The sequence below is a fragment of the Anas platyrhynchos genome, chromosome 3 (assembly GCF_047663525.1).
Source record: "Anas platyrhynchos isolate ZD024472 breed Pekin duck chromosome 3, IASCAAS_PekinDuck_T2T, whole genome shotgun sequence".
In the NCBI taxonomy this organism is placed as follows: domain Eukaryota; kingdom Metazoa; phylum Chordata; class Aves; order Anseriformes; family Anatidae; genus Anas; species Anas platyrhynchos.
In genome coordinates this window covers 13,447,306-13,473,735 of record NC_092589.1, presented here as the reverse complement: position 1 = coordinate 13,473,735, position 26,430 = coordinate 13,447,306, and the positions used below count along the sequence as shown (strand labels likewise).

At 44.4% G+C, this 26,430-nt stretch overlaps 1 protein-coding gene across 4 annotated transcripts; it reads left to right on the top strand.

The window, feature by feature from the left end:
• The first annotated feature begins 602 nt into the window (after positions 1-602).
• On the top strand, positions 603-26,429 carry UGP2 (UDP-glucose pyrophosphorylase 2). 4 transcript variants are annotated; one of them, XM_072035321.1, is made up of 11 exons: positions 603-666; positions 6,184-6,311; positions 6,899-7,006; positions 18,113-18,184; positions 19,287-19,472; positions 21,197-21,330; positions 21,926-22,223; positions 23,290-23,487; positions 23,676-23,918; positions 24,303-24,407; positions 25,308-26,429. In XM_072035321.1, exons 2-11 carry the CDS (start codon positions 6,198-6,200, stop codon positions 25,413-25,415), a joined length of 1,566 nt encoding a protein of 521 aa, XP_071891422.1. In that variant the 5' UTR covers positions 603-666; positions 6,184-6,197; the 3' UTR covers positions 25,416-26,429. The 4 variants fall into 4 exon arrangements, with proteins under 4 accessions (XP_071891422.1, XP_038033647.1, XP_005018231.1 ...); XM_038177719.2 differs by lacking the exon at positions 603-666 and adding an exon at positions 843-1,168; XM_005018174.6 differs by lacking the exons at positions 603-666; positions 18,113-18,184 and adding an exon at positions 849-1,168.
• Position 26,430: the final 1 nt, after the last annotated feature.

The window sequence follows — 26,430 nt, the reverse complement described above, 5'->3', positions numbered from 1 at the left end:
GTGTGAAAAATGGGAGAAAAAGGGTGTTTATAGGAAACGGACATGGGGGGGGGGAGCAGAAAGGCTGTGCGTTGTGTGCAAATGGGAGGAGGTGAGTGGACTGAGGCGTGTGCTTGATTTACACAGTTCCATGGGGGAAAAAAAAAAAAGTAATAATAATAATAATTAAAAAATAATAAAAATAATAAAATAAAAATAAAAAATAACAAAATAATACAAAATAAAAATAATAAAATATAAAAAATAAATAAAAATTAATAAAATTAAAAATAAATAATGATAATAAAAATAAAAATATTAAAAATAATAAAAATAAATAAATAATAATATAAAAATAAAAATAATAAAAATAAATAATAAAAATAATAAAAATAATAAAAATCTGCACTTGGGCAGCAGGGCGGGAAGAGCATTTGGGGGTGCCGGGGACCCCTCCGCCTCACGCTGCACCCCCCTTGCTTAGAGCCCAGCAGCCCCGAGTTGCAGCAGAGAGGCACAGCCCCACTTCCCCCTCAAAACTGCCCAAAATCGGGGTTCCCCCCTCAAAAAAAAAACCTCCCCCCCCCCCCCCCTTTTCCCGCGCATGCTCGCCCCCGCGGGGCCCGCCGGGAAGAGCCCGCCCCCTCCCCCGGCTCCCCCCGCCCCCCGCCGCGCCGCAGCGCCCAGGTGGGTCCGGCGGGGCCGCGGCCATGGCGGCCGCTCGCGCCGGGAGGGGGCGGGGCCGAGCGCCCGCTCCTGAGGGGAGGGAAAATGGCGGGGGGGCGGGAAAGGGAGGGGGGAGGCTGAGGCGGGAGGGGGGGGGGCGGGGGGGAGAAGGGAAAATGGCGGCCGCGGGGGGCTCGGCCGTGCCCTGCCCGACCCGGGCCGTGCAGGGAGCGGGGAGGAGCCCGGTGGGAGCCCCGCGGAGGCGGGAGGCTCGGCCCGGGGGAGGGTTAGGGGGAAAGGGGTGGTGAATGCCGGCGCGCTGCTGGGTCCGCCTCTGCCACTGATGAAATTTAAATTGCTCGGGGCGAGCACGGGGCTGCGCCGGGCTCGGGAGGCTGCTCCCGGAGGGGACGGGGCCGCTGCTTTCCTCCTTCCCTCCCTCCCTGCCCTCCTATCCCGGCCGGGTGCGCTGTTTCTCCCTGCTCTCGCCTTCACCGAGGAGCGAAGATGTCGTTCGCCAAAGGTAGGCTGGCTGCTCCGCCGCAGGGACCTCGCTCCGCACCCGTTTGGTTTTATTTCAGTTATTTCGCCGTGCCGCCTCCTTTCCTCTCCTCAGCAGCAGGCTGTGAGGCGCGCCAGGCTTTCCCCCGGCAGGTGACGGGGCCCGTCCCGTGGACGTGGCCGTGTCCGTCTGCTCTGCCACGCAGCACCCCGACAGCCCCTCACCACACATGCAGGGGCTCCCCCCCTTGCCTCTCCCCATCTGCCCAAGTTTTTTGGAGGTCTGAGTGTGTTTTGGCATTTGCCAGCCCCCGCCGTAGGCTCCGGCACGCTGCCCTGTGAGCGTCTCGCCCGGTCTTGAGTTGGGAATCATACATTGGGAAACAGGGAACCGACCCGCCAGGGTCATTTCAGGAAGAAAAATTACTTTGGTGCATTGCTGTGGCACTTCTCCCCCCTCCCTCCCCTCCGTTCTGGTGATCCTAGTGGTGCGTGTGTGGTTTTCTGTTGCGGGTTTTGTGCCTGTAGGTTTTCTTGGTGTAAATCCGCTCAGGCCTGTCACCGCCTGTAGAAATAAAGAGTGGGCAATAGGAGGTCTTTTGCTGTGTGAACTTGGGTCCTGTGGGGATCTGAGAGCTTCTGCAGGCTTTGGGAAATCAGCCGCTTGCCCAGTGGATGCCCAGGAGCGTGCAACACTTGCCGGGTAAGTGCAGTGACACTTTGTGAATGTCCTGTGACAGCCGGGTGAAACGCACAGCACCGCTCGGGGAAGCGCTGAAGCCACGCTGCTCACCTGGCGTCCTGAAAGTTGTCGAGACAAGCCCCTTCTTGCTGTGAAACGAGTGACAAAAATAGGCTCCGAAGCCTTCTTTTTAAGCGGAATTGGCTTATCTCAGCCTTCTGCTGGAGGTAGCCATCTTGCAGGCAAGTGGTACTGTGTTAACCTACGTAAAGATCAAAGCCAGTTCTTAAAATATTACCGAGCTTTTGACAACACTGGAAGCTTTTTTAAAGAGTACTTTTACTAGGCTGATAGCACCAAAACATGTTACTGATGTCAGGTGGTATTTTTAGCAGGAGGATCAGCCTCTAGACCCAGAAATCGTGCCGGGTCTGAGCGGTAACATCGCAGCCCTTGGTGTATGCGGCTGGCCAGGACGGCAGCCTGGGTTGCAAACTTCTGAGCGAGCTCAGGATAACACGTTTCTCCGTGATGGGGAGACAGTGGCGAGGTTTCACTTCATGTGTGCTTCGGTGCCGTGTGTGTTGACAAATTTTGCCTGTAGCGGTAGGAAGAAAGAAGTTTGCAAATGATTCTTGGGTATGTTGAGTTCTCAAAAGTCAAGCGAAGTAATAGTTCTCAGTTTTGCGTTGGGCAGTGTGGACGTCTGTGAAGTTCTTATCCCTGTCAAGGATAAAAATTGCCTTGAACTTTCCAGCGGAGTCGGTGGAAGTTAAGGCATTCACTCTGTACCCTCAGCCCCGAGTTCAAGGATAGAGCATTTAAAGTTCAGCTGCGTGTTTCAACTTACGGGCCAACCTTCCGGATTTTTATGCAAGTAGTCTGGCTCCGAGGAAATAGAAATAATTTTCTGGTGCAGCTCTTTCTGTGTGCTTACTTGGATTGCGGTGCTAATTACAATTCTCAGCCCAAAGGATCCCGACATTTTCATGAGAGGACTTCTTGCTTGGCTTGTCCCGTGACTGCTTCCTGTGCCGTGACCCCGTATGCTATGTACTAAGGCAGTGAGTTCTCTTCTGAGTGAGTTAATGAGCTCTTAGGGCAACAAAACTGAGCTTTGTGTGTTCCCTCTTTTAATGTAAAATAAAAGGAGGGATGGCAGAAAGGAAATCCGCTGCTGTTCTCTTTGTGTGCAGTTGGGGAAGCCTGGCCCTCATTTTATTTCCCATGGTTCGTGACCATCTCCTCTTTAGTAACTTGATCTGATTTATCGTATATTGTTTGTTTCCCAAGTGTCAGTTATAAAATCCTGCATCATAAACCTAAAAATACTGTGCTCTTTACCATAGTTCACGGTGTGAGGACAGTGACAGGCTAACAGGGAGATAAGAGCAAAGTAGAAATAAAGGTGGGGACAGTACTGTTTGAGGGAAACTCTCCACCGGTGACTTGACTAAAGGTCTTTCTCTACAACTTGACGGAGCATTTTCTGCTGAAGGCATTAAAAGAAGGTGTCCTGGGTTGTCATTTTTCTTGAAAACCCGGTGTTTTCTGGAGCCCCAACCATTTCATCACGCGTTTCTGTTCTGCACTCATTCCTGCGTGGGCCCATCCCTTGTGAGTCTTCCGCTGCCATATCCCACCCCTTTCTTCCTTCAGAGGGGAGCTGAAGAACAGCGATCCCGTAAAAGTGAGCTTCAGCTGCAATCTGAGGCAGTGGTTGCAGTGTGGCTTGGAAGAGGCATTTCTTTTTTAAAGGTAATTTGGAAGCTCAGGGCAGCGTGTCCCCTGGGAAGTCTCTTCCTGCACAGCACCCCTGCCTCCCGTCTGGTTTTACAAAGGTGCAATTACTGCTTTTCACTGCAGCCTTAGGAAATTCGCCTTGCCTGTAGGAAATAACTGCCCTTAGAAATGCAGTTGCACTGGCTTTTCTACTTCGTTGCCATTATGGTGAAGAGGGAAATAAACGTTAACCCGGGCTGTTAAATTTAACAGCAGCGCACGCTGAAGGACAGCAGCCATCCTCCTGCCATCGCTAGGCTGGAGGACAGAAACACCAGCTTCTTCCCCAAACCCTGGAGGGGTTTTCCTTAGGGAGGAAATCCCAGCAGGAAGGCTGCTGCTGAGCTCCTCAACGTTGGGTACATCACTGAAATTCTTCGCCCTGCACAACAGATCCCTCCCTGCACCCGTAATACTTGGGTCAGAGGCGTGTTTTTGTGGACTCCAGCTGTGCCAGCTCTCTCATTCCTCTTTCCCCCAGATGATCCCAGTACGGGCAGCACCAGCAGTGCTCTCCCCAGGCACCCACATCCTGGTGGGCTGGGTGAGACCAGTGGTGGCCACCAAATGGTGGCCAGGAGGCTGCGGAGTGGTGGCTCTGGGCACGGACCATCGGGCTGCTGCTCTGCACGCCTTCAGCGTTTGCTCATGAAGCCCTGGAGAATGCGTTATCACGTGTTTACTTTGAATCTGCCTTATCCTTTTGGTTTGCTTCTGATATTGCTTAATCTCTCAATGTCTTTTTTTTTTTTTATCAGGGAGATCCACGTCTTTTGGCCATCGTGAGCCAACAGGATCTTCCTGCTTACATGGCAGCCCGGGACGGCTGTTTGCTGGCTCTTCCTTAACAAATGACAGCCTCTGTTGAATACTTGGTATTTGCAGAGTTTCTGCTGGGCTGCGTTGCATCATATCGGGAGGTTCAGCATGTTTTACAGGCTGATGAGCTGCAAGAAATGGTTGCTGCTGTTGCTGTAACCCCAGCCCTGTGTTACAACTCCTTGTAGGGAGGATTACAAACAAACAGCTGGAAGTATCTTGTAGCTGTTGTCCTCCTGGAAGTTTAAACACTGTTTCCATGTGCATCAACTCCAAATGAGGGAAGGAAAGCTCAGCAGTTCTGGGTGAAACTATTCAGGTGGTAGAGATCTTATGTTCCTTTCTGTAGGAGGAAGTACTTTCAGTGAAGAGCTCTTGTGTTTTTACTTATTTCACCTGGAAAGATAAGCCTAACGTGCCTCCAACTGTTAACCTGTTTTTACTACCAAGTGAAGCACACAATGAAAAAATGAACCTATTGTTAATTGTGCTATTCATCTTGTGCTGGCGTTTCCCCTGTGTTACAGCACGGTGTGTGCACTGCAGCACTTGCCTCTCTATCTCCTTTTTTTTTTTTTTTTTCCTTCCCTACCTGCAAAACAGTGCAGTCAGGAAAATGGCTTCTGTGGGCTTCAAAGCAAGGGCTTGACACTGTGACCGAGTCCGGGGAGTGTTTTGCTTAAAAATACAATCAAAACTGTAATGCAAACGAACTGCCCCTGGCTTTCCGAGGCATTCTCGATAGAATAGCCTTTTAATGCATGTCCCAAATAAGAAAACTTTAACCAAGGCTGCCTCTTCTGTTTCCTGGGACTATCAGTTCACTTGCAAAGTTTTTTCCTGCCCCTTTTTTGTACTAGTTTCAGGGTGTTTCTAACATTCCAGCTATATTTGGCAATGCATCATTCTCCGTGTTATAGAGAAGCGATTACTCAAGGGATTTGGCAGAAATTAAATTAACCGAGGTCTTTAGAGAACATACTCGGAATGTCTTTAGGGAAGGCACTCAGTTTGCGTGTTTTCTTCTGGAAAATAAAGTCAAGCTATCTTCCATTCCTTCCTGTGCAGTGCTTTGACTGTGGGCTTCACTGCATGGACCGTTTGTGTATTTACTCTTTCACATCCATGGAGCTTATCACTTTCAGAAGCAAAACAAATGCTGAAGTGATGGACGGACTATTTTTCCAGGTTGCTTAGTAACTGAAGGGCATGCTGTAGTGTGAAAATACTCATACGATAAAGTAAGGGAATATTTGCTGGAACAAACGGAAGACTGTGAAAATGCACAGCATAAATAATTAAAACGTGTTTTTATTTGCTTCTGTGAATGGAAGGATGCCCTCGATCACAATGTTCTGCATACAGTATTTTTTTAGTGAATGGCTTTTTTGCGCTTTTACTTGCTAAAGTAAAAGTTGATGTTGTAGGACACGAACACTTTAGCTGCCTAGCAAAAAATAAGTGTGCTGCTGTGGATTTGGAACGTTTCTTGTGACGGATCATTGATCTTCCGGAACTTTTTAGAGTTTTGAGAGAAGGTTGGCTGTTTTTTGCACCCAATTTAAGATCTGTTCTCCAAGTTACTAGGAGCAAAATCTCTAGGTTCCTGGAGTGCTTGCACAGTAATAAAACAAGACTGGATTACATGATTTTTTTTCCCCCAAAGAAATCTGAAAGCTGTCTACGGTTTAAATAAGCTAGTTTTTTTTCTTTTTTTTCCCCTTTAACCTTTTTTTTTTTCCTTTTAATTTAAGATTTCAGCAAAGCCATGTCTCAGGCTGGCCCCTCACAGTTTCAGGAAGTCATTCGGCAAGAGCTGGAGTATTCAATGAAGGTAGAACTTGATAAGATACTTGCAACCGCACCTTCAAATGAGCTGGAGGTAAGAAGTGTGATGTGAATGCAACTCAAAGCCTGAGAAGGTAGAGATTTTATACAAAGGGACAAATCACAGAATATTGCTATCCTTATTTTTAAGATGTGCTTGGGTCATGTGTGGAAGAGTAGCCTGGATACAGTGTCAGTAGGAGACTTTGAGTTGCATGCAAACTGCACGACAGAGTTATTACTAAGTGTTTAATCATCTTTAGTTATTAAAGGTTCTATATAATCTGTAATGGATTACAGAAAGAGAGGGTAAAGCTGTTACTCTAAAGATTTGGCCAAATTCTTGTGGTTATAGTTTTGAATAAAGACTTGCCTTTTAGGTATCCAAGGTGTTGGATGTCTTTGTTTTTGTTTTTCTTTTTTTTTTTTTTTTTTTTGGCCCTCCCACTCCCATTTTTAGTTTTAGTGAGAATGAGCTTTTGGCACCTTTTGGAATTTAAAATTTTATCATGTCTGTACTTCACGAGCTGACAAACTTGCTCTCGTGAATGTGTTTGTATGTCAAGTTTGTAAAAATGCGTCCATGATAGGGTAGGTACACAATAAATACCAGTATTAATGAATATTACTTCTTCTCTGTAGCACACCAAAAATGACCTGGAAGGATTTAAGAAGTTGTTTCATAGATTCCTACAAGAAAAGGGACCATCTGTGGACTGGGGGAAGATTCAAAGACCACCAGAAGATTCTGTAAGTTGCAATGGAGATGCTGTCAGTAGGGGACATAAAGCTATATACCATGGAATAGGTGTAACTGCCACGGGTCTGTAAAATCACGTAGGACAACACTTCGGGCTCTAGCTGAGAAGTAATAATTTACAGACATATGCTGTGTGTGTTCCTGAACATCAGGTCCTGCTTAACATATGCATCAAGTTCTGCAGTGTTATTTTGTTAGCTGTTCTCTGAGCAGGGGAGCAAAGTGGGACAGATGCCATCTTACCATTTGGTACCTTCTCTGGAGTGACTGGTAACTTTTGTTAGAGGGGAAGTAGGTAGGACTCTTGTTGTTCCCCTTTCCTTCCTGCCCATGACAGAAGGTCGCGCGTCTCAGTTGAGACTGTTTCCAACAATCCATTCTGCTAAATAATTCGAAAGGGACATATGGCAAGTGGGCTGGGTTATATAGCTCACTTAGCAACTTCTGTAAGCTACAGCAGCACTGCAAAAGTGAGGAATCTGAAACTTGTAGCTGACTTGAAGGTTTTTGAGCATCGTTTTCTAATGCCATCTCTGGTGTTGTAACTTACAACCTGCTACTTGAGATGTTGCTGAAAAAGCACTAAACATTTTTTTTTTTTTCAGCAATATTTAGTACTGAAATAAACAATTCCTGTTAAACCTAACCTCATTTGGTTGATTCATCTGCAGCCCGAGGCTGTCCTTGGACTCTTGCGTAACTAACGGTGTAGCTGTGCTACGAATTCTTGCTTTTCCCAGTGCCGTAATCTTGGCATATCCTGAGACTTCCTTACACATTTGTGGTCTCTCTTCGCCTCTGTGGAGATTCAATCAAGGCTCTGTTTGCAACTGAAAGACAGGCTGGCCAGTTACTTCCAGAACAGATGCAGCGCTGCTTTCTAAAGCGTTGATGAATGATGCTGTTTTAGAGCAAGTATAGGGCTTTTTCCAAGGTTGAGTGTTTTCTTTTAACTTCAAAAACATGTGATGTCTGTCTCTTCTGTACTGTAACACTGAACAAACTGTTGCTTTGGGGAGAAAAATCCACCTTGAGGAAAGAGGCCAAGGTGAGAAGTTAGAGTTCTAGATAACCTTTTATAAGGAAGCCTGCAGAAAAGGGGGCTGCTTTTAGTCTAGAGAGGGGTGAGGCTCTAGGGGAGTGATAACTTTTGAATATGTAAAAAGGTAGCTGCAACAATCAATGAACGGAATAAACTGTTCTGTGTCAAGATAAAGCCTGGGATTAAATTACAGTAATTTGATGCAAGTGAATAGGCTGCTTTGTGGAGAGGGAGAGCTATTGTCTGTCCAGTTTGAAAGTTTTGCACACTTTCAGTGGGGAAAAAAATCAGGTTCTACAAGGGACTGAAAATTACTGGGCAGGACATTGGTAGCAAATGTCAAACAGGAGGCATGAGAACACTGAAATAGGTTGTTGGAGATGCCCACGCAAGGCAAGCTGTTTAAAAAGAAGGCCTAACTTAAGATCACAAAGGGCTGAAAGGAGGGCAAGTTTAGAGTTGGTATCTCTCTTCTTCCTTCTGGCCTGTGCTGGCTCATCCTCATCTGTGTCCCTTAGCTAGGAAGCAACTTCTGATCAAAAACAGTGAAAAAAGATGCAGCATCCTGTTGCTTTGGCTCAGGTGAGATGTGTGCATGTTCTTAGATGAGACTGTGCTTCCTAGCATGAACTCCAAATCACACGGGGTCACAGAAGATGTCACAGAAAAAAGATAGGGAAAAATACCCTCAAACAAGTTTCCTTTCCATGCTGCCTTCACTTTGAAATAAAGATCTCTTGCTTTCCTGATCTGACTGGAGGTGGGTTGAGTGCTCTCAAAATTGAAAGTATTCTTAATTTTCTTGATTTTTTTTTTATTTATTATTATTTCCCACCCCCCCACACCTGCAAGGGTTTCATTTCCCTATCCTCAAAACCTTCTTGTGTTTATCCCAGATCTACCACCTGTATGATACATGTCATGTTGGGGCTGTTGGAAGTGAAAGGTGTCCTACATGAAAGTGTTTTCAGGTGACCTGCAGAGAAACGTCTTCCAAATTATTCTTTGCTGAGAGATATGACTTGTGGAATTATTCAATAAATCTTGATTTCTTTACAACCAGAGCTATCAGTCTTACTAGTAGATGAGAACAGTAGGAACTTTTAAAAGGGATGAAGAATGATAATTTTCAGAAGTGCTTCAGAATCAAGTCTGCAGTCCTAACTTCTTTGGAACAGGTATCTGTGAAATATATGCAGATTGAGTGCTTTTATTCAGCTCTCACGGAGTTTTCATCCCCTAGCTATAAAAGCTTACAGTGCGCTCTCCTCCTGGTCCTGTGGGAACAGCACAGAGAATGTTATGGGCAAGACTCTTTTGGAAAGCTGGTTGGTAATCTTGTAGCTGGTTTATAATCGCCCATTTTGATGATATCATTTTATGAGGTGGGGGTATGGGGGGCAGTGAGGTTCTCATTTACTTTTGAGACTCTTGTGCTACAAGTAGCATGGCCTAGAAAGAAAGGACTTATAGTCCCCTGGGTTAATTGATTTGCCTGTGATTTTTCTGGGGAATTGGCTTGCTGCTTGATCTGCCCAAAGGATCAAGAATTCTGGCATGTGTAATCTTCAACTGCTAGCTGGTGAAGCTCAAAGTATGTGTTTAGGTACGTAGGTGCATGCGTGTATGTATATGCACATACACTTATCTATATACATACAGGTGTGCACGCACACGTGGCTGTATGTATAAGCACCCAAAAACGTGCCAAAGATTTTACCAGCTTAGAGTTATTGAATGGTTCACTGCATTTTTAGGCTCTGGCTTTTAGTTTTCTGTTTTGCATAAGGTTCTTCCGAATGTCAGGTTCAGTGGGAAAGGTGTTCCAGGCTTTTCTGCAATGCTGTGCTGCGCAGGAGGAGAATTTCTGATCAGACTTCCATGGGTCACTTAATGTTTTATCCATGGTACTTGTTCTTTGAATGCAGTTTTCTGTTCTTTTCTGAAGCATCTGCTGACAAGTAAAGACTCCTTTCAGTAAACCAAAATGTAATTGTGGTGTAATGTTCCCCCTTTTTCTATGCAATGGGAGATTTTATTCCTGAACTCCATACTTTAGTGTAGCAACTAATACCGATGGGCAAGCAAGCTGTAGGCTCCAGATGAAGATAACACAAGATTGAACCCATTTTGTGCTATATTGGTAAACTTCTGACTTGTTTTTTCCTTCCAGATGCTTTCCTTCTATATGTCCAAAGGCTTACAGTGATAGCTGGCATAGTTAGGACCCATTACTGTTACAGTCTTCAGAGAAGAAAGTGCACTTAGAGTGCTGGTTAACGAGGAGGAGACGAGGTAAAGAATGTGGACACGGCAAGTGTAATTTAATCTTGTTGATGTAGATTGCAGTGATCTGTTTGTTTGACTTGGAAGCAGTAACAAAGTCATGCTGGGAGGCCTCTGAGGGAACAGCAGTGAACAAGTTAACCTCAGAGCAGCAATGCAAAACCTCATCAGTGAGCTAAAGAGAGCATCCAAAGCACTTTGAGTGTGAAAGGAGCATGTCTATTATGATAATTTTTTTTTTTAAACCCAGTGCTTGGATTGTCTGCAGCTTGAGCTGTCACCTCAAAGAACTATATCATGAAGGAAAAGAAAGAAAAAAAAAAAAAAAAAAGGCATGCTTTTAATCAAAAATCAAATGTCTTCCTAACCCTCAAATCTGGAAGCAGGTTTTAAGGGTTCATTCGGTGCGTTTCTTTTTTAACTGTCCTTTGGTGCTGAGTAGATACTAGCTTGTTTTTCTGCAGCTACATATTGACTAATATGGGTGTATTCCTCTCCAGTCTACCCATGATGAGGGCCCAGATGCTCATTTTGTCTCTCTGGCAAACTGTTCCAAACATCCTTGCAGTAGGAGTATACTTCTGAGATCAGTCACACTCCCAATGTTGCCTCATACAGACTGTTCCAAAAATCACTTTGGTGACATTGTGTGCAAAACCAAATGAAGCTAGATGTTATCGTGGCAGAATCCCTGACCACAATTTCGAGATGTCTCAAATGACTAACACTGTAGTCATGCGCCTGTCATTCCTGCCCATTTTTGTTCCTGAAGTATTTCCCCATCAGCGCTCGCTTGTCAAGCCCAGTGTTCCAAACCCTTAGAGCAAGAAGTGATTTTTATTACTGGGGAGCACTTTCTGCTCTTGTGTATGTGCTTAGGAGGTGATGAGGCAGTTCCTCTGCGTGTTAGAGCCTACGTGTGACTGGAACAGCTAAATGGCAGTGCCGACACCTAGCAGGCCTGATGCTGCAGGGATCCTGCCTGAATTTCAATTCCCGACGTTTGTTTTTCTCTGAATTAAAGACCCTTCAAGATCCAGGGCTTCCTTGCCAAGTTGTCATTTCCAATACCTGTGCCAAAAGGAACTGAAATATTTAGCAAAGCTGAGTTACATATTTTGTGTTGGAGCTGATGCAACCACAAATGAAGTAAATGCATGACAGAGGCCTGGGCGGAACTGTTAACTGCATCAGGACTGGGTTTTTACTCTGAGCTTTCTGCTTAAGCTCATTTCAGACACGATACTGAAGACATAAAAGGGGGAGTTGGAACTTCAGCAAAGGAAAATAATTTTTGAGGCAGTCTGGCCCTGAACTGAGCAGCAGACTTTTTTCTTTTTGGAGAGCTGTACTGGGCATGATGCAAGAAGAAAGGAGTAAGACTTTAAAGGTGAAATCACGTTTTTGGCTTTTCAGACAGCATCTGAACGCTGCGGGTGTGACTCATGTCCCACCTGCTAAATGTTTAAATCCCCTGGCAGTCTAGTACGGGGTGGTATTGACCTTGGAGTACACAGGAGGTAGTGGCAGGGAGTGAGGATCAAGCTGCATTTCTCTTCTGAATGGTGCCCAGCGCCAAGTATAAATCTCTAGATCCTGTTTGTAGTGAATTGTTCTTTAAGCTTTCTGATGCACCTTCAGCACGTTAAATTTGAGGTTTATAACCTTTTTGTTAGCAAAAAAAAAGTTGTTTTTAGTGTCTGCCCAGCCTGAACACAACCACTGTTGTTGACAAAACGCAGCAAGGTTCTACTTTTTGTATGCTTCTGTTCCTGAGAAGTTCTAGAAGCTTTGGAATGAATTTCCCACCAATGTTCTCCATGAAGTAGCAATATGGTGTGTGTTTTTAGGAGCAATCTTACAGTCACAGCACGTGGCTACCTTGGCCCTTGAGTAACTCATTTTAATGTTGACCTTTGGAAGGCAAGGGTCTGTAGGTACAGAATTGTAGGCATCAGTGTAGTTAGAGATTTAGAAAAGAACAGCAACAAAAAAACACCTTCATAGTTTGGGCAACAGTCTTTTTAGATAAGAACTGGGAGGTTGTATGCGTATTTGCTAATTCTTCTCTGTGTGCACTTGGAATTGGATATCTGCTGTCAATTCCTGCATTCGTGACCCATTCTGCTGTATCAGCTGTCCCTGTCTTTCTGACAGATCTATGCTTGTAACCTTCAGGATGTTTTATCTTCTGTAGTTTGTTCAGATGCATCCTGCACCACTGGAATGCTGTATCCATGTCCTGCCTCTTCCATTTGTTCTACATGTTCCCTTTTGAAAGTATAGCAGAATAAATGGACTGTGGATAGAATAAACCGACTATGAACAGATGGTATTCCTGAACGGATGTGCAAGTGGAATAAAAGAGGGATTGCACTAGACCAAAAAGCTTCAGCTCTGTCTGATTTTTGCATATCAACATTCTGCAAAACTGCTTCTGTCAAAGATCCTTGCATAGCAGCTAGAAGATTGCTAGAGGATTTTCTTGTGTGTAGTTTCCCTTGTAGTGGGAAGGAAAGGGTTGTGTGAGATGGAAAGGATTTTGTGTTCTCCTGCATGAAAATCCTTCTGCCTCAGGTTCACAGAGCGTGCCTCTGCTATTCTTGTCTAGCATGGACATAGCAGTGCTAAGTTAGTGCTTAAGGTCTTAAAGTAATTTATGCTTTTATGAGAGGGTGGCACAGCTGGTGAAAATGGTGGTGTGTCCAGTTGGAACTGGAGCAGCGCACATTATGTGTATCCTTCCTCTCTCCATCCTCCCCTCTCTTCCAGTTAGCAATGAATTTCATGTGAAAAAGGTCCCATTTTGATGAAGGTTCCTTTGAATTGTTCTAATCTCTGGATCGGCAACAAGTGGGTAACCAGATCTGCCATGCAAGCTCATTGCTGTGGCTTATCTCGAAGCTGTGGTTTTACTCCAGGTGTGACTGGCTTTTGTGATGTTCAGCTTCTCTCCCTCCCACCTGCTTAGCTCCTAACAGCCCCAGAATCCGCTCACCCAGTAACCGTGCGTGGCTGTGTCACATCCGTGCAGCGAGCAGCCTGCTCTGAACCAGCAGAGGCATCTATGGGAAGGGGTGAAGTCTTTTTGGTTGCCACGCAGCCCTGGTAGGGAATGCTGAATTCATCACGTGCAAAGTCTGGTGGGTGCTGTTTTAATGGATCCCTTTCTGATGGCTGCTGCCATCGCTTTGGTACATGCTACTTTAGTTGTGCCAACGTGCTGTTGTACCAACAGAGACATCCGGAGATGCCGAGGCATTGCTGAAGCAAGACCACTCCAGTGTGTGCATTCTTTTGTTGCAGAGCTCTTTGCTGATAACCAATTTCTGGAGCTGTTCTTGCCGCTGTCCTTGCGCAGCATTTTGCCTGGGTCAGTTACCTCAGCTGTGTGCAGCGCATGCCATGCAGAATCCGTGGGGTTGCAGATGACGAGCTCCATAAACCTGTGGTGCTCAGTGATTATTTCCAGGTCAGCTGTAGCTGACTGGCAGTCCCTTGAGGCACGATTACAGGAGTGATAGTTTTCACTTTTGTTGTGAAGATTGTTGTACAAGCTTCCCGTTAAATAGATGTCACAATCCAGCCTTTTGGCCCAACTAGCAAAGGTACGGTGCGTGTAATCGCTCTTCCCCCTTCCTCATACCCTAAGGAGCTGACTTTCCTTATTTCCTAGTCTATAAAAACATCTCAGTGTTTCAAAGAGACTTTTCTCTATTTCAGAGTGTGCCTGTGTGTGTATACACACCACACATGTAAGTGATAAGCCATGTATGTCCATGTTCTGTTTATTTTCTTTTTTCAAATATTAGTCTCCTGGTTTTCTTCATCTCACTTCCTGGAAGAAATGAGCCTCTCAGCTAAGTTATAAATAAAACAACTCTGCGGACTTGAAAGCTTTCTCTGTCTTAATTTAGCTGAATATTGCCAGTCATAAGTTTCCTGATGAAGGGCAGTAGTGTTCCTCTGTAACATAAAGTGCTTGTGTGGGCAATCTGAAATGGTCCTGTACGAGTCTGCTCGATGTGGGTATTTAGGAAGTGGCTTTGAAATGATGTTTGTCTAGGTTGCCACGGCTGCCCCGACTTAGTAACCTTCCCATCCTGGTATTCTTTGGACAGTCGAGGTTTATGCATGTGGCAGAATTGTGACAGAGGCCAGGACAGATGCAAGTGACAAGTATCAGTAGCTTTGTAACCCGTGGGTTGTGTGAATACAGCTCAGGGCCAAGGAGAACAATTTCCCCCTGCAGAGGAGAAAGGGCAATATTTGAGAATGTCTGGAGAGTGTAGGCTCCTGCCACACATGGGTAGGTCGGGTTTCTCATTTGGTAGCTTGTCTCCCTTAGAAACCCACTGCAGAGGATCTGAATTCCCCTCTTGTCCCCCACAGCTTTTAGTGTGAGGGAATAAAGAGTAAAGCCCTGTTGAAACAGCGCAACCATCACCGCCTTGGGCCTGCTTCCATTCCTTCTTTACCCTTCTAGCAAGCAGGAGACATCAGGGCTCATGTGTGGTGCATCTTTGAGTAAAGAACATACTACTGCAAAAACAATTTGACAGCTACCAGTTTGTTCCCAGACGCTTTCCCTGTGTAATAGTATAGTTTCATGCAAGTGTATGTGTTCTTGTTTATTTACTGAAAGTACAAAGTAAAGATGGACTTTTTTTTTTTTTTTTTGAAATAGTTTATGGGTTTCTTAGACTTTGGTTGAATTTCTGCATAAAAAAGAAAAACAAAAAAAGCATAGTTATAGTCAGATCATTTACCTGTTGGACTCTTTTTTTTTTAATCAAATGAAACCCACTTTAAACAAGGAAATGGTAAGACAAAGATTGACCTCTGTGCTAAAGGAGCACTGAGACTACGTTGACCTGTGGAGGTTATAATATGTTAAAGTCTTATTCCCAGTTTCCTCTAAAAACACAGATCGCTTCCTTAAGCCTCCAGACAAACAAACTCATTCTGTAGACCTCACAGGATGGCCGAGCTCCTGACTTGACAGGCACAAACCCAAATTTAAAAAAAAAAAAAAAAAAAACAACAGAAACCATTAAGAGAATGTTCCCCAGGGCACGGTATCGCGGCGCAGGCTTGGCGTGGGCAGGCTCCCTTCTGGGGAGGCCACGCATGCGTTTGGGCTGCACCGTGATGGGGCTTTCATCCCGGGGCTCTGAGCCACAGCTGAAGTGCTCTGGAGCCACGTTTGGCTGCTCCCAATTTTGCTTATCCTGGGTTATCCATCTCTTAAGCCTTTGCTGAAGTTGGACTGTGGGGATGCTTCCAAAATCCTGCTGGTAAATTTAAAATGCGCAGGGGAATGTTTTGATAAGGCTTAGGGGGCTGACAGTGGTGTACCGGTGCTTTATTTCCTGGTATTTCGGGTCTTTTGCCCTTTTGCCCTGAGTCTCCATTCATTTCTAGCTGCCACCTTATCTTCCACCTTCCTCCCCCTTATCAACCTCAGCTGTCTCTTTCCGTACTTATTTCAACCTTCTGTCATCTCAGGATGATGCAACTGAGCATAATTTATAACCCGGAGGCAGCAAGCTGTGCCACGCTTTGGGGTGGGAATAGGCTGCAGCTAGCTAGCACGTAGGGGAGGGCACGGGCAGTGTGGTGGGCTGGGGAGAGGAAAAAGCAAGCCAAAATGGGTGAGTATTTCCCTTCTGGTAACAGCCTCTTTTACCCTGCCTGTGCTTCTTGGAGTAACACATGGCACGTAAACTGGACACTGTGTGACTAACTGGGAAGATGTGGTTGTGATTGGAACGGTAGTTTAATTTCTTGATGTTGCCAGATACTAAATCTTGTTTTTATTTTTATTTTTTGTGTAAAATGGAGTCTGTCACACCCTCACGTGAGAAAGCTGGAATGGAAGGACTCGCCTTACTGCTTCCCTAGCAAAGTGGTCAGACTGAAGTACCTTTCGGTTGTGCTTTTGGTTTTATAAAAGGAGCTGGCATAAATTATTCATAACAAATTGTGAAGTTACCACTTTAAGCCACGTATTTAAAACTGCCAGACTTCTGAAGTAAGGGATTTTGGAGACCTGTTTTAAGCCAGCTGGTTAACAAGGAAGGAGCCCTTTGTTAATCCTTTTGTTCAAGGCAGCAGAAATCCGGAGCAGTCGTTTTGGCTTAATGTACCGTCTTCTGGGGGGTTACTTCAGATGTGCATTTCTGTTGAAGTGCTGTGTTTGATTTCATGATCTTACGATACAGAACCAAGATGAGAAACTGGCCGTCGAATTGCTGGGACCCCCTGAGCCCTCGTTTTAAAACTGTCTCTCTTGGGTGTGTGAATCAGACTGTGGTGCCACAGGGACATTGCTAGGGGTCAGAGTTCTGGCTGCCTTGAAGTTAGCGTTGGACTTTGTGTCTGGTCTGACAGATCGCCCCTCCCTTGTCTTTTATTGATGCGTGTAGATTTTTCTGACAAACCTGTGTGCTTATTCATGACAAAAGGGCATATTATTTCTGCTGTTATCACTCTGGAAAACAGCACGTCAACGTCAGCTGCTCTGTTTAATCAGCTGATTCCTTCTGCTAAGGAGGACGTGGATATTAGCAGACAACTGCAGCAGTGGTTGTGTTCCTTCGTGCTGCCTGAGCCACGATAATGCTGTTTGCCTTCTAGCTGGCTTGCTGGGAGAGCGAAACAAAACCTGTCCAGCTACCATGTCTGCTGCTGTGACTTAGCTGGAAAATGGAGGCTTAAATGTGTGTGATTTTCCTCTTCATTCTTACTTTCCCAAGCAAAACCACGTTTATCTAGAAGGCAGTGATAACTGTAGCACTGGGGATAGTTCGTGCATTACTCACAGGGCTCCTTGCCTTGCCCATGAGGCTGTCTCAAGGGTTTTTGGCATAGGAGCCTCTGTCACTTTGAGGCATGGAGAAGTACAGTTAAGCCTGAATTTACGTGTTTGCTTGGAATGTGAGAACTTGGTAAGGAGCGTGTCGATGGAAACATTCCTGTCCTTCATGTGTTGGCTACATCTCACCAGAGGGTCAACAGCGAGCCTGGATGTTACCTCTTCTAGGAAGCGTGTGGTCTGGGGGTACTGAATTCCCAGTGTCTTCTCTGTGCTAGGAGACGCTGAGAGGGATTGCACCTGCCAGAAACAACCAGCAAAGCTCCTGGTAGTTGTGTAGAAAGTGGCTTTTAAAAACCACACAGAAGGAAAATAATTGGTAAGCTTGTTGGACGAACCTCTTGCTTTTAGTTGTATTCATTCTGATGAGTGTGTATCACAAAACTATCGAAACTCGTCTTGTTCTCCACTAACACTGCCCACTGAGCCAGAAAAATAAGTCACAACATTGACATATGGTTTTCTATTCAACAGCTAGAGTGTTTCAACAAGGAACCCGGTGCTATTCTTACAGATATTTAATCTGTTTTTGTATTAGCTAAAATATTTGAGTGAGGGAGTAGGGCTTTCAAGTCCAGTTAATGGCTTGCTTTTTTGGAGCATTGGGAAACATTTCTAGGTGGAATGTGTTTTAAGCAGTTGCATCAAGATGTTCCTCCCGGGCCAGTTACCACTGTTTGAGTAATGAGAGTTTAGTTAGTCATTACGCTGCAGCTTGTGGAGTGATCTTATCTTTAAATATATACCGTGAGCTTTCCAGATCATGCAGGAGGCAGAATTTCCCTAATGTGAGGGATCTGCTCTAATCGGCCATCTGTGGCCTGCTGGAATTGCACAAGTTTTCCTCCCAACCTCCCCACATCCGAGTAAGAAATCTGACTCTTGTTCCAGTGCACCGTGAATTTCCAAGGAAATTCGGGCCTGACTTGCCTGAAGCAGACACAGACTTCTGAGAAGGACTTGGTATGTGTTTGTTTTCGGAAATCAGCTGTGCGATTTACAAATCCCTTATCAGAATTACAATCACTTCCTTGCTGCTAGAATACGTGCAGCACTGAAACACAAAGACTTTTCCTCGGAAGGAAATCTCTAGATGGGCAGGCTAAAAGATGATTGTATTGATTTTGCTGGCATGATACCTATTGTTGCACTATTACCTTTGTTTCCTGGACTTATGTGCTCTGGATTATGGGAGAAGCAATGCCTAATGGAAAGCATGCTGACTTTCATTACAAGTCTGATTTTGTTCTCTATCCCTAGCCCTAAACGTATCCTATACTCTGTCCTTAAACCTGTAGGATATGGCTATATCAGCAAAGTAGAAGGCTTTCTGCAAGGTTTGATGAACACATCCTGAAAAAATGAGGATAAGAATTAGGAACTTTCTTTATTCCTTCATTGGGAACTTTCTGCATTCCTTCCTGTCTTCTCTTCGGCGTGACGAATTATTATATTGGGCTGATAATATGAATAAATATTACTTTAGGCTGAGTCAAAGAATCAACCTTTTGCCAAGAATGTGTTTCTGAGAAACCTTAATGCAATGTATCAAAAAAATCTGCCCTGACTTCAGGTTGCTCAAGGAAGAAAAGTTATGTCCAGTGTGTGGAGCTTGCGCTCCTAAATCACATCCTGACTGAAGGAGGACATCTTACGGGGAAGGGAGTTAGGCGAGTCACAAAGAGACCCCCCCTCCTCCTGCAGGACAAGAGGAAGCTTGGGTTAAGCAGCGTAACTGGGCTGACTTATTCTGAACCCCCCTTCACCATCGAGTCAGCTCCCTGTATCTGGAAGGAGTAGACTGAGACATGCCTGGATGAAGCTGATGGTGACAGGTCTCACAGAGCCTAGAGGGCTTCTCTGGAGAATAGGTTGTGGTGGGAATAGATCAGGTTATTTGTATTGCACCAAATTGGGCTGCTGTAGACTCATTTTGCAAATGTTCTGTAGTTTTCCTAAATCACGTATGTCAGTTTGGGTTACCAAGTTTGAAGTTTTGAAAGCTTTTAGGAGAAAGCACTTTCCTTCCAAATACCTGACTTTCTGAAAATTTTGCTTCTTACAGATCCAACCCTATGAGAAGATAAAGGCTAGAGGGCTGCCCGATAACATTGCTTCTGTCTTGAACAAGCTGGTGGTTGTGAAACTCAATGGCGGCTTGGGCACAAGCATGGGTTGTAAAGGCCCCAAAAGCCTCATCGGGGTGCGGAACGAGAACACCTTCTTGGATCTGACCGTGCAGCAGATTGAGGTAACTTCCGATGAGCTTTGAATGTTGTGGATGCTTCAAGGGAGCCATGCACTTGAGACTTACTCTGAAATCACCTTCACCTAGAGCTGACGTCCTGGCCAGTACAGAAACACTTTCCACTAGAAATCTGACCTCAGTGAGCGCACGGCCCAGGAAGTGGTCACACTTCCCCTTTTTGGGGGGAGGGGGAATTTGGGTCCAATTCTAGTCTCGCTGTATGAGCCGTGGTCACTGAGTGTGCTGCGTATCTGAGTTGTACTTTGGGGTAGAGCCTTCCCTTTCTGCACAGGATGAAGCAAGGCACACTGAGCTCCTGTGGGAGCCTTAAGAGAGGTGACGGTGGAGGCCTGCGAAAAGAAAGAGGGAAAGGGGGCCTGCTCTCAGAGCTAGTGGTGGAGCAGAGAATTGCTTTGGAAAGAATGGGCGCTAGTGATGTGCAGCACATGTGGACAGAGGGGACGGAGCAATCGGCAACTGAACTCTGTCCTCTCTGCACATGTTAGCACAAGAGTAATTCAGCCTGTGCGCACCAACCGGAACAGGGCTGGTTGTGTCCAGCTACACAAGGGACCAAATTGTGGAGCTGGCCTGGCGTGGCTAACTCCTGGGCTCGCTTCCGACTCCTCCAGGTGCAGGTCTGAGTGTAGCTTTGTTTGTGTGCCTCAGAACAAAGCTCTTCACAGCAGCTCCGAGTTCCTTCTCAAATTAAAACCCTCATCATGGAAGTGATTGCTAGGATTTTCCTCAGAAGGAAGAAAAAGTAACAGCTGCTGGTGCTGGGAGAGGACGTTTCAGCTTATGTTTCTATTGCAGAATATTCCTCTTGCAGCAGATATTTCAGATGGCCATTAGAGTAGGAAATCGAGTGTGCTTGTTCCATAGTTTTTAGAACTCCAACCATTTTTGCCTCATTGTGTATTTTGCTTGGAATAACTGTCTCATGTATGCAGGAGAGTCCCACACACCACTTAAATTTATGTCCAACTAATGCAGTCCTAATCCTTCACTTCTGTGGGCGCTTCCCCAAAAGGGTCATTGCAGTATTCTGACTCCCCCAGAGGTTAATGATCCCAAACATTCCCCAACAGACAAGGGTGATCTGGTGCACCAAGATTTCAATTCAATTAAAGTGTACTTTCTGCATGTTCTTTTGGTAGAAAACACTTGTTTTGTTTTCTTTTTTTCCTTTGCTGTGCTGAAAGTGCTCACATGTATTTTAGTTGTTTTATAGATGCCCAAATAATTACCATTGCAACATTTCATCCATTATGTGGTCATGATAATATTTTCTGTCTCAAAGCCTGACAAAAAGGCTCAAAACTGCTTGCTGTGCAGAGAAGTTTTTGCAACCTTCCCCTCACAGACTTAAATAATTTTGGGGAAAGCGTGCCTTTTGTAATCAACAGTAGCCTAAAATTTAAAAGAATAGTTTTGCAGTGTCATGCTCTTTAAATTTGGAATCTTGACGCAGATTTAAAAACAAAGATTAATTATATGTTAAGTAATGGGTCTTATCTTAAATACTTCATTGCTTACAATGATTTGTTTTCTTTTACTTGCTTTATTGTGTATTCTAGTGGTACAAGATTTTTTTCTCTTTTATCTAATGGATAGATAAAGCAGACTGGAAATAATAAGTGTATTTCCTTTTTCCCCAAAATCTTAGGTGTCAGGAGTTAAAGCTAAAAATACATGCTGAATTTACCATTTCTTTCCCATCTCAGCACTTAAACAAAACCTACAACACCGACGTTCCTCTTGTTCTTATGAATTCCTTCAACACCGATGAGGACACAAAGAAAATCCTGCAGAAATACAGTCACAGCCGTGTGAAAATATATACCTTTAATCAAAGCAGGTATCAAAAAACTTTTCTACTTGAGGTGAAAGGAAACACTAGCTTGCATTTTCTCATGTTCCAAATAGTTATGGTGTTTAGTTTGAGGTAGCAGTGGTATTTTCTATACTCACATTCAATCTCATTATTTGAAAGGAAGACTGAAATGTCAGGGGGTTCAATAGAGTCAAAAGCGATGTATTAGAGAGAGATGTGGGGTGGGGACAGGCTACAGTTTCAAGAAATGGGTGTAATGGAGTGCTGGATGCTGGCCACTTGGTTCCTGAATTTGCTTTTAGGATAGATGCCTGGGCTCTGGAGGGAGACAGAACGTGGTTTCCTTATCGAGAGAAACCTCTTATCTAAAGTGGCTGATGGGGTTGGAGGTGTACTTGGCATGCTCTGGAGCCCTGTGTCAGAGGAATGCTGTTTTACTGCACGGTCTGAGAACTGTGGTTTTAAATCCGTGAATGAAAGACTGTGATCTGCACATTCTCAGTGACCTAGCAAGCATAACATCTAAAGCTGCATGAAAAAGCCCAGGTAGCTGCACCCAAACTATTGCATTTTCGTTTTACTTTGTGCTAACAACCTAACAAATCTGGTGTCTTTCCAGGTATCCTAGAATTAATAAGGAAACTCTGCTGCCAATAGCCAAGGACGTATCTTACTCAGGAGAGAACACGGAGTGCTGGTATCCCCCAGGCCACGGAGACATCTACGCCAGTTTCTATAACTCTGGGCTGCTGGATAACCTTATTGCAGAGGGGAAGGAGTATATTTTTGTATCCAATATAGATAACTTGGGAGCCACTGTGGACCTCTACATTCTGAACCATCTTATGAACCCACCCAATGGAAAACGCTGCGAGTTTGTCATGGAAGTCACAAATAAGACCAGGGCAGATGTGAAGGTAAATGCAAACAGTTGTGCAATGTGTCTGAGTGCCCGTGTGTTGGTGCCAATCTGTGCCTCTTGTCTCTTCCGTATGCATGAATTCAGACATACATTAAATCTTCTTATAGCTATTTCAGGCACCATTTAACACATCAGCTGTGATCTCATTTGAGATGCACAAAATCAGCGAGTTTATGAAGTTTTAATTCATGGAACAAATGGGATCTAGCTTCTGGGCAACAGCAGCCAAGGACAGCCTGGAGCTGACTGATTACTGACAACAAGTAATTTCTGCAGGCCGTAGGTCACACTCTCCTTACCTTCTCCAAACTGTCACTTGCACGTGGGAGAGGTTTGAGGATGGTAAAAGCAGTGCATGGCTGGGATATAGGGGTTGTATCACTACTGACTGAAACCTGTGTAAGCTCCTTTTGCAGCTGTACATGTGAGCATAATGCAACGCAGCTTGTTGGGGCTGCAAATCCCCTCCTGCCCCAGCTGCCTGACATCGCACAAAGTCCAGGTTTGACAACTTATCAGATGTTTAGGGCACGTATCAAATATTCCTAGTGAGTAGTAATTTGTCATGTAACAGAACTTTTACCTTTGCTCTTTAAAGTATGAGGCTGGAGGGAATGTGGTTTTCCCCCTGCTAGTTGTCAGATACCAAGAAAGGTGTGACAGTCCTATAACACCACAAAAAGGCCCTGTAAAAATACCCATGGAGAGTCCAGGTTGTCTAAGAAACGATGCAGAGTTAATAGATTTGATTTCAATTTTGCACTGTAATCCAGCAAAGCGCTAGAAGATGACTTTTGACAAAAGCAGCACTTGCCAAAGATTCTCAAGCACTTTCATTAACAGAAGTAACTATTTGGGAGTGCTGAAACATGATCATTTAACAGTTCTGACTGTAATTTAAACACGCTCTATAATTAGTAACCCAGTAGCTGAACACAAGTAACATGTTTTCACCGAGGTTCAACTTAAATGGCACCAAAGCAGTGCATGCAGCTGGGGTGGTGGCTTCTCTGTTGGCAGCTCACTAACAAACCTTAAAACTTCTTCTTTTACCCCTGCAGGGTGGGACACTTACGCAATATGAAAACAAGCTGAGACTGGTGGAGATAGCTCAGGTCCCAAAAGCACACGTTGATGAATTCAAGTCTGTGTCAAAATTCAAAATATTCAACACGAACAATTTGTGGATTGCTCTGTCTGCAATTAAAAGGCTGCAAGAGAAAAACGCTATTGACATGGAGATCATTGTTAACCCAAAGGTAATCAGATAAGAAGATTTTAGAGGAAATAGACTCAAAAAAATAATTGTTTCTGTGCAACTAAACAAGGACTGCTGCCTTCAAAAAGGAGCCAGTCTGTTGGTACACGTGGAGCTCTGAATTAAGCTAGGCTCTAAAGCTGAGTGCCTTTACCAGCTGGTCATGCTTACGTGAGTTTTCTCTTCCAGACCCTGGATGGAGGTTTGAATGTTATCCAGCTGGAGACTGCAGTTGGTGCTGCTATTAAGAGCTTTGAGAACTCCCTGGGGATAAACGTACCACGCAGTCGTTTTCTGCCTGTTAAGACCACGTCCGATCTCCTGCTTGTGATGTCGAACTTGTACAGCCTTAACGCTGGGTCTTTAACCATGAGCGAGAAGCGAGAATTTCCGACAGTGCCTCTTGTCAAGCTGGGAAGCTCTTTCACGAAGGTAAACTCCCAGAATTGCACTTGTATTTTCTCATGGTATAAAAATACAGTCCATAGCAATAAATAAAATGAGGTTTACTTTATCTACCTCTACCCATCGTACGTACTGTTCTGTGCTCCTTCACCCCATCAGTTGAGGAAAAGTAAGGGGTTGCAGGTGGACTCTAGTGCTCACCCAGCTTTGATGGGATATTGCCCTTACTGTCCCTTGGTTGTAGTCATCTCAGACAATATGACAATAAATGACAGAAGTAGCAACACTTATATTTGTCAGACATAGAGTCCAGAAATACCTTTTAAAAAGAATTTTTAAAAGAAGCTCCAGTGTTTGTCTTAGCCTACAAAGGGATTTAAAACTGTGTGTATTTTTTCTTCCCTTCAAAAGGTTCAAGATTACCTGCGGAGGTTTGAAAGTATTCCAGATATGCTGGAACTGGATCACCTCACAGTTTCAGGTGATGTTACGTTTGGGAAGAATGTTTCATTAAAGGTGAGTTTGCAAGCAGGATGCTCTTGCATATACATGACTAATCCCTGCCACTCTGTAAGAAAACCGATCCTAAGTCAGCACCTTCCCCTGGAAGCATTCCTAAGAATTAAACAACAGCAAGAGAGCCTGCAACAAGGATTGCAGTGGTCAAGTTTGAGCCAATATTGCCCCTTCTGAATGAGCACAAGGCATTACCAGAAAAGGTGCTTTTCTGTACAGTTCTAGCAAGGGCTGAGGTTCATCTACAAGTACAGGCCTGTGAAAACACCACAGACCTGGTGACTCTGTGTCCAAAACAATGCTTGCATCTTTGTGATTTACCAGGCATGTACCACCTTGCTTCCCAGGCTGGCTTTACAGCCATAGGCCAATTCTCATCAGTTTGGGGTTCTTGATTTATTAGTAAATGTTGGAGCTGAGCAATTTAGTTTCTATTTCAGATGCTTTCTTAGGATCTGTGGCACAGTACTGTACTGGGTCTGGCTGGAATGTTAACTTTCCCAGCAGCAGCCCATACAGTGCCATAACCACCACAAGTACTTACATATCCTTGCCTTATAACCATAATGGTGAGCTGCATTACCAGCTATGGCAGTAACATCTTTGCACCTAAAAGCAAGCAGGCACAATAGGATCATATAAAGCAAGTATCTATCTTTAAGTTATCAACCCTGCTTGTAATCTGATGATATCAAGTATGCTCATGTAATTACAATAATTCCAATATTATTGCTTATTTCAAAGCTCTGTGTAAAAAAAAAAAAAAAAGTAATTCAGTTGAAGCACATGCAGGGTCTGGCTGTTAACAGCCTCCCAACAGTGCTGCTCTAACTGTTGACTTGGAACAAGCTATCCTACAGTAAAGTTCCTGACCACTCACTTTCTTCTCTGTGACTCCAGGGAACAGTTATCATCATTGCAAATCATGGCGACAGAATTGACATCCCCGCGGGAGCTGTACTAGAGAACAAAATCGTGTCAGGCAATCTTCGGATCTTGGACCACTGAGTCGGTGGAAGGGCATGGCCGGTTCTGTAGGCTGCTGTGCTAAACCAGCCTGGTCACAGAAGAACCTTTTAAGCATTAGAAATAAGTACACAGAGGGCCTACGCTTTGTCATCCTCACAGTACCCTGCAGTATTAATTTAAAATTAATTTCTCTTGCTTATCTTTTTAAGCAGACACATAGCGCAATGGATGTGCGTAAGTAATGTTTCAGTCCTTAAAGAGATTCTGTAACTCAGTTAATATAACCTTGAAGTGCAATACTGTTTGTCTTGAGGTAAGATGGACAGATCTTCTTTGATAAGAAGTTAAGAGGCTTGCCTCTAACATTTAGTAGTTTTGAATTGCTTGTAACCGCAGAAATAAAGCTGTGAAGCAATACATGTGGGACATGGTTAGCTACTCATGCAACTTTTTTTTAAATGAAGTGTAAATGGCAGGCACAGTTGAAATAAACCCAAAGTTTCACTACTGCTAAATGGGCTGTTTCAAAACCCTGTAGTTCATGTGCTCACAACTCCCCCAACCTATAACCCTCTTTAGCCCCCACAACTGCCAGGTGGGATTCCTATCACGATTATACTGTACGTCACAATGCTGGGGTAAGGCTGTCAATGCCTCCGTTTCTGTATTGTGAGAGTGTGGGCGTCGCTGATGTTCCCAACTCACCCAAAGAATCTAATACTTGAGAAAAATGCCTCAGTATCCAAACGTGGTGTTTGCTTTTCACATCCCATTTAAGACTGGATCACCCATTAGTACCTTTATCCTTGATCTGCCCTCTTTCAATAAATGGATTACATCACGTTGACTCTGTCCATGTTCATACTGCCACAGCCACATGTTAATTTATCTGCTCTTGACTCATTTCTAGATTTGTACAGGAATTGAAATCCCTGTCCTGATCACTATTGATTTCTTAATATGTTTCTCTTGTATTTACATGCAGACAATTTATTTGATAAGCTTAGTATAACACTGGTATGTATCATTAAAGAAGTTGGTCTTTAAAAACAAC